This window comes from Xenopus laevis, chromosome 1S, assembly GCF_017654675.1.
Source record: "Xenopus laevis strain J_2021 chromosome 1S, Xenopus_laevis_v10.1, whole genome shotgun sequence".
Classification (NCBI taxonomy): Eukaryota; Metazoa; Chordata; class Amphibia; order Anura; family Pipidae; genus Xenopus; species Xenopus laevis.
Window position 1 is genome coordinate 28881004 of NC_054372.1, and position 21215 is coordinate 28902218.

Genomic DNA, 21215 nt, shown 5'->3' on the forward strand with positions numbered 1-21215 from the left:
CCTTTGCCTGGCATTATTTTTTAAAAAAACAACAACAACAACAAAAACTCAGTTGGTTTTTCTGGAAACGATAATACACACAGCTAGATGGCGGGTTGAAGAAAACACTGTGCAAATAATGCCTACAAAGTCAACGTATACACTACTACAGCGGTGGATACGGATTACGTAAAATATATGAATGCTGCTTGAAAAAAAGTAACTCAAGTGGTTTTTCTAGAGACGATAATATTATCAATATTTAGACAAAATGTGAACAAGGTCACACAGCTCGATGGCGGGTTGAAGAAAACAGTGTGCAAATAATGCCTACAAGGTCAACGTATACACTACTACAGCGGTGGATACGGATTACGTAAAATATATGAATGCTGCTTGAAAAAAAGTAACTCAAGTGGTTTTTCTAGAGACGATAATATTATCAATATTTAGACAAAATGTGAACAAGGTCACACAGCTCGATGGCGGGTTGAAGAAAACAGTGTGCAAATAATGCCTACAAGGTCAACGTATACACTACTACAGCGGTGGATACGGATTACGTAAAATATATGAATGCTGCTTGAAAAAAAGTAACTCAAGTGGTTTTTCTAGAGACGATAATATTATCAATATTTAGACAAAATGTGAACAAGGTCACACAGCTCGATGGCGGGTTGAAGAAAACAGTGTGCAAATAATGCCTACAAGGTCAACGTATACACTACTACAGCGGTGGATACGGATTACGTAAAATATATGAATGCTGCTTGAAAAAATAACTCAAGTGGTTTTTCTAGAGACGATAATATTATCAATATTTAGACAAAATGTGAACAAGGTCACACAGCTCAATGGCGGGTTGAAGAAAACAGTGTGCAAATAATGCCTACAAGGCCAACGTATACACTACTACAGCGGTGGATACGGATTACGTAAAATATATGAATGCTGCTTGAAAAAAAGTAACTCAAGTGGTTTTTCTAGAGACGATAATATTATCAATATTTAGACAAAATGTGAACAAGGTCACACAGCTCGATGGCGGGTTGAAGAAAACAGTGTGCAAATAATGCCTACAAGGTCAACGTATACACTACTACAGCGGTGGATACGGATTACGTAAAATATATGAATGCTGCTTGAAAAAAAGTAACTCAAGTGGTTTTTCTAGAGACGATAATATTATCAATATTTAGACAAAATGTGAACAAGGTCACACAGCTCGATGGCGGGTTGAAGAAAACAGTGTGCAAATAATGCCTACAAGGTCAACGTATACACTACTACAGCGGTGGATACGGATTACGTAAAATATATGAATGCTGCTTGAAAAAAAGTAACTCAAGTGGTTTTTCTAGAGACGATAATATTATCAATATTTAGACAAAATGTGAACAAGGTCACACAGCTCGATGGCGGGTTGAAGAAAACAGTGTGCAAATAATGCCTACAAGGTCAACGTATACACTACTACAGCGGTGGATACGGATTACGTAAAATATATGAATGCTGCTTGAAAAAAAGTAACTCAAGTGGTTTTTCTAGAGACGATAATATTATCAATATTTAGACAAAATGTGAACAAGGTCACACAGCTCGATGGCGGGTTGAAGAAAACAGTGTGCAAATAATGCCTACAAGGTCAACGTATACACTACTACAGCGGTGGATACGGATTACGTAAAATATATGAATGCTGCTTGAAAAAAAGTAACTCAAGTGGTTTTTCTAGAGACGATAATATTATCAATATTTAGACAAAATGTGAACAAGGTCACACAGCTCGATGGCGGGTTGAAGAAAACAGTGTGCAAATAATGCCTACAAGGTCAACGTATACACTACTACAGCGGTGGATACGGATTACGTAAAATATATGAATGCTGCTTGAAAAAAAGTAACTCAAGTGGTTTTTCTAGAGACGATAATATTATCAATATTTAGACAAAATGTGAACAAGGTCACACAGCTCGATGGCGGGGTTGAAGAAAACAGTGTGCAAATAATGCCTACAAGGTCAACGTATACACTACTACAGCGGTGGATACGGATTACGTAAAATATATGAATGCTGCTTGAAAAAAAGTAACTCAAGTGGTTTTTCTAGAGACGATAATATTATCAATATTTAGACAAAATGTGAACAAGGTCACACAGCTCGATGGCGGGTTGAAGAAAACAGTGTGCAAATAATGCCTACAAGGTCAACGTATACACTACTACAGCGGTGGATACGGATTACGTAAAATATATGAATGCTGCTTGAAAAAAAGTAACTCAAGTGGTTTTTCTAGAGACGATAATATTATCAATATTTAGACAAAATGTGAACAAGGTCACACAGCTCGATGGCGGGTTGAAGAAAACAGTGTGCAAATAATGCCTACAAGGTCAACGTAAACACTACTACAGCGGTGGATACGGATTACGTAAAACATATGAATGCTGCTTGAAAAAAGTGACTCCGGTGTTTTTTCTGGAGACGGTAATATTATGGATATTTAGACAGAATGGGAACAAGGTCACACAGCTCGATGGCGGGTTGAAGAAAACAGTGTGCAAATAATGCCTACAAGGCCAACGTATACACTACTACAGCGGTGGATACGGATTACGTAAAATATATTATGGCTGCTTGAAAAAAGTGACTCCGGTGTTTTTTCTGGAGACGGTAATATTATGGATATTTAGACAGAATGTGAACAAGGTCACACAGCTCGATGGCGGGTTGAAGAAAACAGTGTGCAAATAATGCCTACAGGGCAAATAATGCCTAAAAGGTCAACTTATACACTACTACAGCGGTAGTAAAATAAAAAAAGTAAAATAAAAAAAAATGAATATTAAAAAAAAAAATTAAAGTTGGTGCTGCTGAACTACTAGGAGCAGCAGATTAGCACACCAGTCCCACTCCCCAACACTGCTAGACTAATAGCACTGGGCTCTTATAGTAGTAGTAGTAGTAGTAGTAGTAAAACAACAAAAAATAAATAAAAGCAGTCCTTACAAGGACTACTGTTATTGCAGCAGTCAGCAGATGAGATCAGAAGCAGGACAGCTGCCCACTGCAGCTACATACAGAGCACTGCAGTAGAAGGTAGATTACTAGCCAGCAAAGCTACCTAAGCTAAAATGTCCCTCAAACCCCTGCAGACTTCTGTCCCTCCAATAACAGAGCAGTATCAAAACGATTACTAGCCAGCAAACTTTCAACTGTCCCTGAAATCACTAACAGGCAGCAGCTCTCTCCCTACACTATCTCTTCAGCACACACAGGCAGAGTGAAAAAACGCTGCAGGGCTTCGGTTTTTATAGGGAAGGGGAGTGGTCCAGGGGAGAGCTTCCTGATTGGCTGCCATGTACCTGCTGGTCTGGGGTGAGAGGGCAAAAAAAAGCGCCAACAATGGCGAACCCAAAATGGCGAACGTCGCGCGACGTTCGCGAACTTCCGGCGAGCGCGAACACCCGATGTTCGCGCGAACAAGTTCGCCGGCGAACAGTTCGCGACATCTCTATCAGTCACTGTGCTAGTGAATTTTTGTAAACTCTCAGTCATTTATTTTTTCAATAAGTTACAACTGTATTTCTCAAACACCTTATACAGCTCCCATTAGGATGTATTGCACAATGCCCTATACAGATATGGGATTTATCCAGAATGCTCGGGATCTGGGGTTTCCACATAATGGATCTTTTCATAATTTGGATCTTCATATCTTAAGTCTAGTAGAAAATAATTTAAACATTAAGGGGCAGATTTATCAAGGCTCGAAGTGAATTAGAGGGAATTTTCGAAGTTAAAAAATTCAAAATTCGAAGTAAATGTTGAATACTTCGACCATCGAATAGGATACTACGACCTCGAATTTTCTTAGACTTAGATTTGAAGTAAAAATCTTTCGACTATTCAATCATTCGATAATCGAAGTACTGTCTCTTTAAAAAAACTTCGACTTCAATACTTCGCCAACTTAAACCTGCCAAAGCGCTATGTTAGTCTATCGGGACCTTCCAGAGCAATTTTCAAAGTTTTTTATATTGGAAGGAAAATCGTTCGAAACGTACGATTCGAAGTACGAACGGAATACGATAGGAATACAATCGTACTTCGAATTCGAATGTCGGCAGATTCTATTCGATGGTTGAATTTCGAAGTATTTTCCACTTCGAAATTCGACCCTTGATAAATCTGCCCCTAAATAAACCGAATAGCCTGGTTTTTGCTTCCAATAAGGATTAATTATATCTTAGTTTGGATCAAGTACAAGGTACTGTTTTATTATTATAGAGAAACAGGAAATCTGGATAATTTGGATAAAATGGAGTCTATGGGAGATGGCCTTTCCGTAATTCAGAGCTTTGTGGATAACGGGTTTCTGGATAACGGATCCCATACCTGTATTGTATATTAATGTTTTTGGGTAGGTTAAGAGCTGATGGGCTATTTTGTTTTACTAAGATTTTTCTAGTACTGTATTGACCTTTAAAAAACTATTTCTCATTTTCAAAGGTAAAATACATAGGATGTTTTATTCAGACTGGAATGTATAGCTCCTAAATTTCACCAAAAAATAATACATATCTGTATAACAATAATATAATAATAATACAAAGCTGTTGACTGGCCGGAAGCTCTGTGCAATTAAAATTTGCAATGCAGTAATTGTCTATTGAACAATATTAAATTGGAAAATGGCTAACTTGTACAACTTTTATTATATTTTGCCAATTGTGTCATAAAATGATTGCCTGACTTTATGGAGCAATAAGGTTTGAATTAAATATCTCAGCTATGGGATTATTGTAGCGAGCAAGGAAAGCCAAATAAATACTTTATTGCTGTCTTAATCCAGCTGGTACCTTTAAGATTCTCACTGTAGGCCATCTTTATATGAATACTAGGAAAATGACATGTTTTAGGCAAGTGTTCAGTTTTGTGTACTATATGTAACTTTTAGTAATTACAATATATTGATAGAAAACATCCTGAAACATTGTCATATTATTGTTTTAGTGTTTTTGTTTACATTTATTAAGTAAGGCATGCTATTCACTTTGTTTTATTATAAAAAGATAGTAATAGCCTTTTGAGTTATATGGAATAACAAAAGGGAGGGTTTTTTTGGCTGCACAACTTCCACCCGGTTACTGAGGGGGTAAAGAGAGACTCCTTGGCTATCACTAACATATGAAATCACATTTGCCATGACATCCGATGAGCCCTATAAACTAAGCCATTTTGTACCTGGCACTAAGTATAGGCTTTTGTGACCCTTTGGGCATAGTTACTGTGGCACATACATGTTCTGAAGTCACATTATAATTTTGATCTCCACCCCTTTAGTCTTCTTGAAGACATCGGGGCATAAAAGAGATAAGCTGGTAGATATCGATTGATGACCATACCCCAAATCACATTAAATCAAAATAGTGGATTTGGTGCATCCCTAATATAATTGTATCCCACCCCTGGCCAAGTTTTAATTACTGAATTTGTTCCATCAAATGAACACATTTTCTTGAAAAATAGTTATAATATTTAAATTGAATGGAATTAAGTTTCCAAAACTCTAGAATAGAACCCTTACATGGCGGTGGTAGATCTTGAGGAGTATTAAAACTAACAGTAGATTTATGAATGATTAATAGAGCAATATTAACACCTCCAGAAAACACAATAGTCGAGGCAATAGTATATATAATTCTCTGCTATCTTTTGTCTGTAATAACAAATAAACGAGACACTGAAAGAAAAACGAGAGAAAGGAAGATACAAAGGAATGTTTTTTCTTTTGGTATTATTATGCCAGTACAAAAAGCTCTATTCATCATTGTGCCAGAGTCATGGTTTGGGCAGAAAATGTTCTTACTCTTCTTTGTACATTGTTATATGCATTACATATTCACCACAAATACACGACAGACTGGTACATACAGTCTAGATTGGAATAATATACACTTCACGTTATCAGTAAAGCACATTATTTGGATTCATGTTTGCTTCACTTGTCAATGTCACATGTAACAGTTACACTGGGTAAATGTCAGAGAGATAGAATGCATTTAGGATTTTATTGGCATAAGGTCATGGTACACATAATACAAGTGTGGTTAGTGTGCTAAAAACAATAATTAGGGGTAAATTTATCAAAGAGTGAAGTTCCGCCACTAGAGTGAAATTCCACAGCTCTCAATTCATTTCTATGGGATTTTGAAAGGCGTATTTATCAATGGGTGAAAGTGAAAGTTCACCCTTTGATAAATACGCCTATAAATATCCCATAGAAATGAATGGAGAGTGGCGGAATTTCACTCTAGTGGCGGAACTTCACTATTAACTTCACTCTTTTATAAATATACCCCATAGTGTGAAACAAAGGGCATTATATGGATTTCTGCTGGCAGACCTAACTGTAAGTGCCAAGCACACTTTACGATGTGTATTGACAACCTTAACCAGTAAAAACCTGTGTTTTATTCATTACTGGAAGCATAAAATCCAATAATGCAACCCTATGGGGCAAATTCACTAAAAGGCAAATTTTCACCTACGAAGGCTTTGTCACATTTCACGCAACTTTGACAGGCGCAAATTCACAACCACTACGCAAATTCACTAAAATGTTAAAAAATGTTGCATCTCGGCAGACAAACGCTGGGAAAGTTTCGCTAGTGTAAATTCGTCAACGCAAGCATTTCATAGTGAACGTTAATTTCCGCCTAGCGAAACTTTGTTAATACACTTACGCTTAGGTCAATTTGAATAGGGCGGGTACATATAGGTCGTATATATGTCTTTATTAGTGATGTTGGTGCAAATGCTTGAAGTGGCCACTTCTTATTTTAAAATGTCCAAGGAAGCCAAATAAAGACAAAAGAGATCCTCTATTGTCCTAGATATGAGCCCACCCTAAAACAAATGTGGCATGCCCCTCAAATGGTTTAAAAAAAATGTTAAAACAAAACGTTTTAACATTCACAACTTTTGAATACAATCCCACTTTAAAATATGAAAAAAAGCTTCTTTTTTTTTAAAATCATTTTTCTAACTTTTCGGCATACAGGATATGATGTTACTGACATAAGATTGAGGAGGATGAAGCTTCATCTTATCAGTTCGTCGGGTCTAAGATGGTGAAGGAAACTCTGGCAAAAGGGGTAACTTAATGGAAAATACACCTGGCGAAAGGGCGCAAAACGGCACTAGCGACTAGTCTCTTTCACTAGCAACTTGTCCTCTACATCTGTTAGTAAATTGGCTATGGACTTCTGGAGAATTTTCGCTAGCGACGGCCACTTCGCCCTTTAGTAAATCTGCCCCAATGACTTTACCTTGTTGAAATGGTTCCTCTCGTTGGTGCATGTTGCAGGGCTGTCATTGTTATTGTTGTGCCACCCGGCCTCTTGCAAGATATCAGGGGTCTGATGACTGCTCAGCCTCGATACAATAAAGTAAACCCCCTCCTCGCTGGCCTGAGTGATGGAAAACAGATGTAAGTCATGGTGTCTATCACTGGAACAGACAGCAACTTTCCTATCAGAGGTCAGATGTCCATGCTGATGTCTCTGTTTTATTAGTGGCCAACAATATATACATAAGGTCAATACAGACTTCACATTTAGTTATACATCAATAATAATATAAACATGACACCCTTCAACACTTCTAAGCAACATTTTAATGCACAGATAGAAAACAGTCAGTAGACAACAGCCGTTGATATTCATGTCAAAGGCTGGATATCTTTGCAATAGTGTAGAAGAACCACCCTTCCAATAGAAAATAGAATAAAAATGAAATAGACGCTTAAAGAGGACCTGTCACGCTAAGAAATTATTTCAAATTCTTTTCTATCATGTTAGTTGAGCAAAATAAACTTTACTTACACTGTATTTATTATTTCAATTTTGTTTCCTTCTGTTTTGGAATTATACAATCACAGCAAGCAGGCAGCTGCCATTTTGTGGACACGGTTATTAAGGGAAATTGTGTATCACCCCAAAATCTTGTGTATGAACCAGAATGAGGGATCTAATGTCCATGTGCAGTGCCCTACACAATTATAGAGCCTGAGGAGGGAAGGGGGAAGGTGAGGAGAGCAGTGACATGTAGGAAGTGCTGAATGGAAAGTGAAAGGAATTGACTTCCCCTCCTCTATGCCACGGGCATAGAGGCGGGGCAGGTAATATTTGATTGACAGTTTAGATATTTAAACACCTTTATAACAGTTATGGATGTTTTAATGAAAAAAAATTTTCAGGTTCCATATTTAATTTGGAAAGGACTTTCATCATGCAGTTTTTTATTTGTAGGTGACAGGTCCACTTTAAAATATTCAGATACTAACACTTCTCCAAGCAACATTTAAATCTAGAACATTTTTAACCAACAAAACTGTACTTATAATAAGACAAATAGTTCTGAAACAAATGACACTACTGTGATAAAGTGATAATAATATTGTAAGAGTACCAGATCATTTAAAAAGTCAAAGACACACGATTAATGCAGGTTGTTGAGCTGCATTGGTCTCAGGCTGATGCCATTTAAATTCAGTTTATCATCAGTGCACTGTGACACTGATTTGGTTCCTTACACTAGGGGGCAGATTTACTAAGGGTCGAATATCGAGGGTTAATTAACCCTCGATATTCGACCAGGAACTAAAATCGTTCGACTTCGAATATCGAAGTCGAACGATTTAGCGCAAATCCTGCGATCGAACGATCGAAGGATTATTCGTTCGATCGAACGATTAAATCATTCGAATCGAACGATTCGAAGGATTTTAAATCAACGATCGAAGGAATATCCTTCGATCAAAAAAACGCAGGCAAGCCTATGGGGACCTTCCCCATAGGCTAACATTGAGTTCGGTAGCTTTTAGCTGCCGAACTAGGGGGTCGAAGTTTTTCTTAAAGAGACAGTACTTCGATTATCGAATGGTCGAACGATTTTTAGTTCGAATCGTTCGATTCGAAGTCGAAGTAGTAGTCGAAGGTCGAACTAGCCCATTCGATGGTCGAAATAGCCAAAAAAACACTTCGAAATTCGAAGTTTTTTTAATTCGAATCCTTCACTCGAGCTTTGTAAATGTGCCCCTAGGGGTCCTCAACCGTTTTAACCCGCAAGCCACATTGTGAATGACTGTTTTAGTCTAACAGATACAGCAGTGCAAGGAAACATGCTAGCAGAATTGTTCCATTAGTACAATAATATGGACAATGCTCCCTCTAAGCTGTGCTTTTAGCCACACATTTTTAAGGCCAGTGCACATATAACAAATTGTGGTATGCAGAGAGAATTTTGCTCATTATTTAATGCTTACTCTGTTCTACCAGACGAATACTTCATTTTAAAAGTACACATAACATATCATTTTTGTGCACATGGCGGGAAGGGAATTGGTGAGAACATTGGATATGGGTTTATTTTATGGTTACCAGGTCATGTGAAAAAATGTACAATGGTTCTAGAAAATTCAGCTAAGAAGGGCTCCACTGATTACATTTCATAAATCAGCTTGCAATCAGCCAACGGCTTGTTTTACCAGTTTTATGTGTTTGAGATGATTTGCTAACCTTAGCTTATGCTTTCTTGATGAGATTTGGAGATAAGCAGCTATAATGGTCATTCTGTTTTATAAGTTTGTGCCACTGCTATACTAAAAACTACTTTCAGATGGAAGGGCAGCTAAAATGCAATTTAACCTAAAGGTAGCCATAATGATTTTAGGTACATGTATGATGACCTGGCCGATATCCACATTGATCAGTTTAGGGGTCAGGATGATACATCAGCAGATCAGGAAGTGAACAGGAGCCGCAGTTCATCTTCTGTTTCTGCTTTTCCAATTTTAGGACTGTCCATCTAAACAATCGGAACAATGGAAAGAATACCAATATCGGTCCATTTGGCTAACAGGCTGATCAAAACAATACTGTTCACAAGCCATGTATGGCCTCCTTTTTACTTGTACTTTCCATGTTGCACAATATGTTAACGGTACATAAATCAAAGATGTTCATTAGCAGAACCCAAATGTATATACAGTTACTGACGTAAGTCATTAGTACTGTCGTTAGGTACAGTAATAAGCACCAGCGTTTGTCATTTTATAGCAAATAAAGTAAAATTATAGCAAAATGTATAGCAAATAAATTGATAGCATATTTAAATATTTTGATTGTATATTTGTGACTGAAGATCTATGCTTTCGAAAATGATGTGCTCACAGAGAATGAATGAATGATAAAACTCTGGGGAAGGTGCATTTTATTTTGCACAGAACATATAATCCTTACTATTGTTAAGATCTGTAGTGTAGAGCGTATTAGGCAGAGGTTTAAACAGATGTTAAAGAATAAGTGCAAACAGAGACACGTGTTTAATGATTCAGTACACACTGGGGTGGGCTTATCATGATCTGGTGAAGAACAGAGTATCCTGAGAATATCCCAAATCCCTTGTACAAATGTAACTGAGCATGGGTCTAATTGGGAGGTATGGCTGAAAATACAAAGGTCTCAAACACCGAGTGAATGACTACAATTCGACTATTATTCCTTTTATATTTGTGTGTGTGTGTATATATATATAAAAATTGTAAGCTCTATCGTGCAAGGGCCTCCTTGCTCCTATGTCTCTCAGCACATGATTATCCTTTATTTTTCAAATATTTTGCAGAGATTATACATCATCAGTCTCTGCCCCAGTGGAGCCTGCAATCTAAGACCCTATTACCTTTAAATACACTATGGTCAATTCTATATTACATACAATGGACCCCAGAAAGATTAGGACTTAAGGAGGTCATCATGCTTGTACCCCTGTTAAAGGTATTTCTGAATAATGTAATATAAGCAATAAATCAATGGCTAGCATTATGAATGGCAACACAAAGTGAATCTATTTGTTACCCTCCAAGAACATTGTGTCTACTCTAGTATTGCCAGGTTTACTATTTACTTGTATAATCGGCTTCATATGAACCCTGTGTTTGTACTAATGGGCTTTGGCACAAGCAGACTGATGAGAATGTAAGCAATCTGTCTTGTGCTGACCCCAAAGGTCCAGCCCTCTGGCCAGATTCAAGGAATATTTCTTTCTGTGCCAGACTATAATATGTGGTGCCCCGTAGCAACTTTACTCTTTCAGGGATTGTTCTAATTGTTCTAAGTCATTCAAACTACAAATTAAGCAAGATAAATAGAGTAGCAGAGCCCACAATAACATTAGAAACACATGTAGGATGACCCCAACCAAACCTTGTTTTATTCATAATGAAATTTTAGAACCAAATTGTGGGGGTTGCAACAACATTATTTTTTCCCTCCTTGTTTCCCAATGGCTGCCTGTGTCTCAGGCTGATATCATCACAGTGATGTGGTCACTTTAGATCTGCCTCATTATACATTAAAAGAAAATTATTTGTTTTGTGAAAATATATATAACATGCATTGTACTGTTTCCTTAGATACAGATATGGGAACATTTTATCAAAATAATCCAAATTTTAAAAAAATATCTGTAATCATAAAACAGTAGCTTGTACTTGATCCAAACTAAGACTTAATTAATCCTTATTGGAAGCAAAACCAGCCTATCGGCCTTATCAATGTTTAAGTGATTGTTTAGTAGACTAGTAGTATGTACTGTAGTTGTAGTAGTAGTAGTATTAGTAGACTAGTCGGTTTATTTAACGTTTACATGATTTTCTAGTAGACATAAGGTATGAAGATCCAAATTATGGAAAGATCCATTTTGCCAAAAACCTGAGCATTTTTGGATAACAGGTCCCTGTTCTTTTAATTTGATGCAGATGTTTTTTGTTCAAAATGGCATATTTTATATACTGAATTTACAGCCTAAAGTTTCAGCTTCTCAATAGCAGCAATGATCCAGGACTTTAAACTTGTCACAGGGGGTCACCATCTTGGAAAGTGTCTGTGACACTCACATGCTCAGTGGGCTCTGAGCAGCTGTTGAGAAGCTAAGCTTAGGGGTCATCACTAATTATCCATCAGAAAATTAGGTGTGTCTGTAATATAAGCTGATGCTACAGGGCTGATTATTAAATTTTGATGCTAATTGCACTGGTTTCTGAGCTGTCATGTAGTAATTATCTGTATAAATTACTAATCAGCCTTATATTGTGACATTTCTATTCTATGTGTACTGTATATTGTGAGTGGGTCCCTAAGCTCAGTAAGTGGCAGCAGCACAGAGCATGTGCAGTAAATTAGCAGAAAAGATGATGGGGAGCTACTGGGGCATCTTTGGAGACACAGATCTTCCCTACTAAAGGGCTGGGGTTGCCTTGGGCTGGTACAGAAGCACACAACATAATGCACAACATTTCTGCCCTACTTCTTTAGTTAGGTTTTAGTTCTCATTTAAAGTTAAAATTACAAGCTTGATGGTTTTGTAGATTTTTACTATAGCAGCCCCAGCCTATTCAATCTGCCAGCACAACCACAACAACAGTGACAAACCCTATCACAAGGGGATACCACATTGCTTCTCTAGACAACTCAAATCAATCTTATCTGCCAGTAGGAACTTGGTCACCTGGGCAGAATGCTAAATGGATCATATGTTAGGATTTAAAAATCTTAATATGTATATACTACATACCTAAGTTTATATAGCTGCACTATAGGACTCCCTAGTTAGCACATATGTTAGAGAAAAGAATTATGTTTGTTTGGAAAACGACCATAAAGAAATTAAAAATGTATACCAGCAGTGGGTTTGGTCTGTTTCTACTCATGAGAATAATCTGGAGCTTCATGTTACAGATTTCCAGGAAAGTGTCACAATCAAGGTTCATAGTATGCTTGATTTATTAGAAGTGGACTTCATAAGTAAGCAACCTGAGATAACAGACATTTTCAATTTGATTGTAAATTATTGCCTTTCGTCAATATGTATTAATCAGGCATGTGCCCATTAATCTCCCAAATATCCTTCCAAAGTTGCCTGCAGACTGGTGTTGCATAACCTAGATCTTTAGCTTGCACATAGTCTAGCACTGTGGGAGAAGCCTGTCTTGAGTCACTTTCTACTTGGACTCTAAGGTGAATTGAACTTACAACTTACAATCACTAGATTTGTACCTTGGACTGATACAATGATATGAAAATGTTTGAAACCTCCTACCATTTGTCATTCTTTTGAAGGGATAGTCACTATTTGTGGACCTGGAAAGATGGTGGCTGTTCCAGAGTGAGTTGGGTTTACAGTGCATTGTAGGTGTATATGAGTGTAAGTGGAATTTCAATGGTGTGGCCAAAAATCTAAGATTTATGAAACGGTTTAAAGGAATAGCCATTAAATTCCTTGATATGTGTATAGTGCAGATATTTTCTTCTTTAGAAAAATTTGATTTGAACTTAATTTTATTGTTTTTAAATGGTTCTTCAAATAGTTAATTTAAATGTTTTATATTTAAATTAATTTTGTATTGTACTTGAAAGTAATTAAATCAGCTTTGTAAAGGGTCTTTGTTAATCTTATTTTTATCAAAAGCAATGTCCTATCTATGTTCCCTCTCTGCACAAGGACATTTAAATTTGCTTGTTGCTAGAGTCAATTAAAAATAAAAAGCAGATTATGAACTAGATTATTATGCTGGCCATGCAGATAGTTTTACGAAGCAAAATTTTGTGTGATTTTTGGGCCTTGTTAGCTCCAAATTATTATCTCAACAATTTTAACACCACCAGATTTACTCGATCAGACAGGCTAGGAAATTGCTGTCAGATTTCGATATCTGTGCATGTATTGCCTATCTGACGATATTCATGGGTGACCTACAATGTATTTCCAGGACATGGCGTTCGTACAATTGTTGTCTGCCAATTATTAATGGCGAAAATTTCATCAGATTGGTCATTTTAAGGACTTTAATCTGAACAGTTTTAATCTGGTTAATTTTATATTGTACCAAATGTACCATTGGTTTTCCAAACATTGGTTATAGACAGTGTCGGACTGGGGGGATTTGGGCCCACCCGGGCTTCCACATACAGGCCCCTACTAGTGATGGGCGAATTTGCACCGTTTCGCCCAAAAATTCACAAAACTGCAAAAAATTCACGAAACTGCACCGGCGTCTCGTTTTTGACGCCGGCGTTCGTTTTCTTGATGCCGGCGTCCATTTTTTTTTGACGCAGACGAATTTTCACCAGCGAATTTTATTGACCGTTTCGCGAATCGCGAAAATTTGCCGCAAATTCGCGCCTGGGGAATAAATTCACCCATCACTAGTCCCTGCACACACCAAGGGCCTCCCTCCCCAGCCACAAATTCCAGCTGTCCCCAACCCCACATACCTTCTTCATGTACGTCTTGCGCATCGGGGGGGAGAGGTAATTCTTAGTTTTCTTATTTTTGATTTGCTTATTTCTGTTTCTGTAATAACAAGAAATGAACTGCACCTGTTAATAACTAAGCCATGTCAAGGTGAGTATCTTTGTATTTAATTGGTCTTCATGTATTGGCCAGATTATTGTTCGGATTTCACAAGGCTGAAAACCAAACAGAAAGTTGAGATCCGAACAGACCTTAGAAAAACTGAACTGTTCGGGTCAAAACCGAACAGGTGGCAACCCTACCTGCTTCAGAAATGTTAAACTCATATGACATGGAATGCCGGTGGGTAAAAGTCAACAAGGGTCACAGCTATAGAAACGGGGGCTGCAAACTGTAATGGAAAGTAGTGAACTTACCCCACGGGACATCCAAGATGGCGACCTCCTGCTCCACCATGCGGTTCTTCCTGGTCGCAGTATGACTGCGTCAGAAACGTGTCGCCCTAGGATTGGTCGCCGGCGACGGAATGGACGCCGGCGTCAGAATGGGTGCCGGCGTCAGGACACCAACGTGAGGACGCCGGCGTCGGCGTCATGACGTCACTGCGTGAAGTTTGGCGCCAACTTTTGGACTATTTATTCCCAACTTCCCTTTCTGTCTTTGCCCAATTATAGGTCTATCTTGTACAGGCCCGGACTGGCAATCTGTGTGGTCGGGCATTTGCCCTAAGGGCCGCTCTATATTTTGCTTATGTGGGCCGCTCCTGAGAAATAATATTTATTAGAATTTACTGTACCTTTCAATGCATCTGGAGGGCTCTAGGACCGCTCCTCCGTCCTAGCTCCCACTGTGGCTCCGCCCCTCCCACATCTCTCCGTTCTCTGCTGCTGCGTTCACAGTGGAAGCCGGAGGAACAGGGCCTTCAGCATGGCCTTTCAGTCCCCTGTCTCTGCGCGCCCGCATCAGCACAGACAGCTGCAGCACACTAGGTGCGGATCATATTTATGCTGATTGCTGCTGGCCTGCCTGTGCTGTGCCTGAACGCAATGCTCCCTGCTACAGTAAGAGGCAATTAACCTTTTTTTTTTTGCACTGTGCAGACAAAACAATTGAAAAAAAAGGAGAGGCTGATCTAATAAAAAATAAAGGGGCAAAATAAATAGCAGTGAAGATGGGGAAGCAGAATAAGGAATGAAAGGAGAGAAATCTGGAAAAAAGTAAAGCTAAATGGTGAAGGGTGTAAAAATGAAGGGTTATGAGTGAGAATTTGAAAAAAGTAGAAAGTATCTCTCCTCTTTTCTTTCTGTAATTCTTCGGCAGTGGGCTGTGATAGTATGAAATAGTTGTGGGCCACTATGTTCCATTAAGTGCTAGGGCTAATGAAACAAGGAAGTGATACGGTACAAAGGCAGTAGTGATGTGCGGGTCGAGAATTTCTCGACCCGCAACTGACCCTATCCCGCCCGCTCCCGCACCCGACCCTAACCCGTCCGCTCCCTACCCGCACCCAACCCGGGCCCGCTGCTCCCCTTTATTTATAGATCCGCCCCGCAGTGACGTCACAGGTGGGGCAGGGCAGGTGGAAGTCTATATATTCCGGTGCCGGAAGCCAGAAACCGGCAGTACTTGGTCGGCTGGGAGAGCAGCAGAAGAGCTCAACCCGCACCCGCCCGCGACCCGTGCATTTTGTCCAGGGGTCAGCCTGAACCCGCCCGACCCGCGGGCCTCGGGTCGGCCCGCAACATCACTAAAAGGCAGGGTTACAGCAACAGTTAGCAGGAGAGAAGCAGAGACAGGCACTGGAGTCCCTGTGGTATGTCAGCTGGCAACTCAGTCTAAGGGTCCCCACCAAAATAGCCCCACACTTGATAAGACAGGCCCTGCGGTGCTGCACTTAACTTGGGTACCTCTAGAACTGCTGCCGGCTGAGTTATACAGGGAACTCTGAGTATCACTCATGTATTATAAGGGATAATGTACCCCCTACTGTAAATGATAAGGATATTAGAAGTCACTGAGGGGTTGTTCTGTGACCATATAAAGGCACAAGGCTGCAGGCTGAATTATACAGGGAACTCTGAGTATCACTCATGTATTATAAGGAATAATGTACCCCCTACTGTAAATGATAAGGATATTAGAAGTCACTGGGGGGTTGTTCTGTGACCATATAAAGGCACAAGGCTGCAGGCTGAGTTACGCAGGGAACTCTGAGTATTACTCATGTATTATAAGGGATAATGTACCCCCTACTATAAATGATAAGCAAACATAAATTTAAAAAACTAAAATGTACTCCTTTTGTATTTGTTTATGACTATATATATATATATATATATATATATATATATATATATATATATATATATATATATATATATATATATATATATATATAGATATATAAAATATGCTCGTGTTTAAATAAAAGACCAGCACGCATTTCTGTGTGGGCTGCTTTGATTTTTTTTGCCAGGGCTGCTTTTTACTCCCAGTCCGGCCCTGATCTTGTATAGTTCCTGGGAGTGATTCTTGATATTCTGATAACCGTGTACCGACTTCTTGCCTGTTTCATCGATTCTGATCCTTGCCGCCTGTATTGACCATTTACCTGATTACGACTATTCTTCTGATAAATCCTTTTGTACCGCGAACTTGGTGTTGTTGTCTCCTCCTTGGTCCACACTACAACAGAGCCTTCGGGCCCTGACACAAACACAACGAAGAAGAAAATACTGAAGTGTATGAGGCACTAAACCTCTTTACACATTTCTTCAATTTATTTTAAAACATACATAAATATACAGTACATAAAACAAAAAAGAAAAAGCATTTTTAGACATAAAAATATATAATAAAAAATGACTCTAGAAAATCAGCTGACACAGATGAAGTCAATGACTGGGGGGCTGTAATTAAGTATGAGAAGGGTTATGGTGCAGCAAAGCAGAAGATAATGGGTATACCAGATTGAAACGCCTGGTATAACGAAACTAAAAGTCAATTTGAAGGGGATGTGGTCCTTTAAAGTCCTTAATAAAGTTAACAAGTACCATTTCTGCTCAGTGATGCTAAAAATGCTTGAAAATAAGTCATGTAGCGACAGACCCCAGCTGGGAATAGATGTGTCAGATCTAGGTTACTGTGCTGTATAAATGGACCAAGTGTCTCATTTATCCTGGATTTTCAATAAATTACGTCAAAAAAATGGAATCACGCATTTTAAGCTTCTCAGTGCAGCATTTAAGGGTAAGAAATCTGTTACAGTAAACTTTTTTTTCTGGAGTATTAGCAACAGAACCAAATGTAGACTGTAGCCACTCTGATCCTTAGCCCAAAGCATAACAGCAGTTTGGACTTTCTTTTGATCAGATCCTTGGTCCATAACATCAGAACCAATATTGATAAGGGAGAAGAACTCTGAATCATGATATGGTAAAAATATGTATGTTGCCTAGGTACATATGCATCTTCAGTGTCCTTGGACAACATTAACAACGTAACTTAACAAAGCCCCTTATGCAGAACAATTTACAGTTTATATAGATTTTTCAGTAAAAATCAAAGAGTACCTTTTAAAGGAGAACTAAAGCTCAGCTAAAGAAGTAGGGCAGAAATGTTGTACATTATGTTTTGGGCTTCTGTACCAGCCCAAGGCAACCACAACCCTTTAGCAGAAAATATCTGTGCCTCCAAAGATGCTCCAGTAGCTCCCCATCTTCTTTTCTGCTGATTCACTGCACATGCTCTGTGCTGTCACTTACTGAGCTTAGGGACTTACAATATACTGTATATACAGTATAGAAATGTCACTATATAAGACTGATTAGAAAGTAATTAGTGGTACATGGCAGCTCAACCAGCACAACTACCATCAGAGTTTAATAATCCCTGGAGCATCAGATTATATTACAGGCAAAACTCATTTTCTGCTTGATTTGCGACAATCCCTAGGTTTAGTTTCTTAAAGGATCAGCAACATCAATTTAAAAAAAAAAATTAGTTAGTATAGATGAAACACAAAGACATATGAAACTTTTAAATCGCTAACTTATAATCGATCAAAGTAAAGACAATAGCTGATCAATCACAGAAGAACCAATTAAGCAACTATATGGGTTTATCAGATAACAAGGAGCTTGCCTGTTTTTTTTAGGGCACTTGCTAGGGTTTGGACAGCTAATCATCCTTGGGGGCAGGGGTGCTTTGCTAATGAGGCGAGTTGAGGCTGTCGCCTCAGGCTGCAGCGCCCCACTAGGTACCAGGGGCAGCAAAAATGCTGCTCCTGGTACTTTAAGAGCGAATTTCTGGGGGAGGGGGGGCAGCAGCAAGTGCTGCTGCCTCAGGCAGCGGAGGGGCCAGGATCACCCCTGCTTGGGGGAATTATAGGTTAGCAAAGTAGTGAATAATGCTGGAGAATATAATATATCCCCTTGGAGATGCCACATTTTTAAGCAACCATTGAAATATATGGGGAGAGCATTAACTGCATATTTACCACCCCAGGAAGAACTGAAATTCTTTATTTGACATCAAGAGAATGACCTGCAAGCTTTAAAGTATTTGAGAATATGTATTTTCCCACATATAGCTCTAAAAGGAACTTACAATTGTATCTGCCATTAAAAGAATAATAGAACACGTGTGAGAAACAGGCTGCTTTAAACCATGGTGAACATTACCTTCATGCTAAAAATATTCCTCTTGTTTTTTGATCATAAGAAATGAAAGGGACAAGCTCAAAGCAGCATTAGCACCTATGTAATTCTGCATTCTATCAAAAATGTTTTCAATAGTAAATGACAGTCTTCTTTTTTTTTCATTTTCTGAGCTGTAATATACAGTAAATCTGAAATAATTTACAGATTAAAGGGACAGTAATGGCAAAAAGTTCATCCAGCACTATTTCTTTATTCAAACAAGGATGGACCGAATCTAGGATTCGGTTTTGGATTCAGCCAGGATTCTGCCTTTTTCAGCAGCATTCAGATTCGGCCGAATCCTTCTGCCCGGCCTAACCGAATCCGAATTCCAATTTGCATATGCAAATTAGGGACAGGGAGGGAAATTGCGTGACTTTTTGTTACAAAATAAGGAAGTAAAAAATGTTTTCCCTTTCTCACCCCTAATTTACATATGCAAATTAGGATTCGGATTCGGTTCGGTATTCGGCCAAATCTTTCATGAAGGATTCGGGGGTTCGGCCGAATCCAAAATAGTGGATTCGGTGCATCCCTAATTTAAACTATAGTAGTTATAGTAGTTCCTGTTCCTCAAAAGCCAAGGTAGGGTTAGGGATATGGGCACTGCATGGTGAATTGGGTTTGGGTCAATGGTTGCCATCTGGCTGGTATTTTACCGGCCTGGCCGGTAAAAATGATGCTTGATGCCAATGTTATTAATAGGAAAAAAATGGCAAGAATATAAGAAGGCCGGTATTTTTTTCCAGAAAAGGTGGCAACCCTAATTGGGTCCCAAAATATGGGGAAAAATTACAGCATGTCAGACAGCAGTTGAACATAGCTCTGGAGAAATATACTGTAATGTGTGACCCACATCTGATTCTGTACTAAGGTTTTTAAATGCATCACTATCAAGGTGCCTAGACATTCACAATCAGAAAGGTGAGAGGGGAACAATAAACAGAACTAGCTGAGAAATGTGTGTGGCTTTAATTCAAAAAAATCTGGAGCTGCATATTTTTAATATACACTAAAATATCTACCACCTGTTGAACAGCCTCATATGTCCTATGGTTAAATATTTTCCCCTTAGGGGACTGAGAGCAAATGCTGTCTCTGCTTGACCCTAACATTGGCCCTAATTATAGCAGTCATGGAAAATCTTTGTTTTTTGCATGACATTAAAGAACAAGCCATATATATTGGTTAGCCAGGATGAAACCCATGTTTGAACAGGTATCATGACTGGTTTTAAAAAGATGATCAAATAGAAGGGGGCAAAGTGGGTCATACACATGTGTCTTGTTATTTGGTTAAATTTGTGCAATTTCTTGGAATATTAGGCTGAGTTGAAAACACTGTGATCATATCACACTAGGGGCCCATGTATAGCCATTGGCTTCAAAACACAGGCTTGGCTGCTACAACTTCAGTATTTAGTATGTGTGTTGATTGGATTTTTCTGAAGCATCTGATGATAAACTGCCATTAGTTTAATAGAAGCTGAATCTGCAGATGTTCATGTATGGACACCCAAAAGCAAAGACTTAATTAAAACTTTTTTTCCAAGGAGAACACTATTCTCTTGACAAAGGCCTATCGTGCTGCCGTATTCTAGTGGATGACGTATCTTACACAAAGTGGTAACCAGTTACTTTCCATTCAGCTACATTAATCACAATAGGACAAAAATTTGACTCATGTTGCACCTACACCATTCCAGTTTTCTTAATTCTTTCAACAGACTTCCAAATATACCAATTCTAGACATGGCATTTCTTCTGGTTTGTCAAACAACAAAATGGATTTATTTCAGAATATTTTATGCAGAGCCATACAAAACTACAGAGCTTATCTGCTATCTGCTGTGTAACCTGAGCCCTTTCTCATTGAATGGCTGCCCCCATTTCAACACAGCAGCTTATTTATATAACAATATATTTATAACAATATGTATAAGCAATAGTAGTGTTTCTGAAGCAAACACAGCAGTGTTACCAGTGCAGGGTATAAGGGGCCCGAGGCTAAGCCAGGAATAATGGACGAAGGAGGAAAAAAACAGTTCAAGGTAACCGACAAGGATGAGGCAGAAGAATAGTCAAGTCCAGGCAGATGGGTCAATGCAGGCAGAGAAGGTTCAAAGACAATTAAACAGGCTGAGGTCAAACACAGGAATCAGTAGTAATAATCAGTAAAGCGCACCCAGGAATACACAAGGTAGAACCTATATTAGG

At 38.7% G+C, this 21215-nt stretch overlaps 1 protein-coding gene across 2 annotated transcripts in view; it reads right to left on the reverse strand.

Moving 5' to 3' along the window:
- Positions 1 to 21215, reverse strand: part of lnx1.S (ligand of numb-protein X 1 S homeolog) — a 124187-nt gene that overhangs the window by 45960 nt on the left and 57012 nt on the right. For both annotated transcript variants that reach the window (XM_018243141.2, XM_018243142.2), the window contains one exon: positions 7315 to 7455. In XM_018243141.2, the coding sequence (XP_018098630.1) occupies positions 7315 to 7455 (141 nt within the window). The remainder of the gene's footprint in view (positions 1 to 7314; positions 7456 to 21215) is intronic.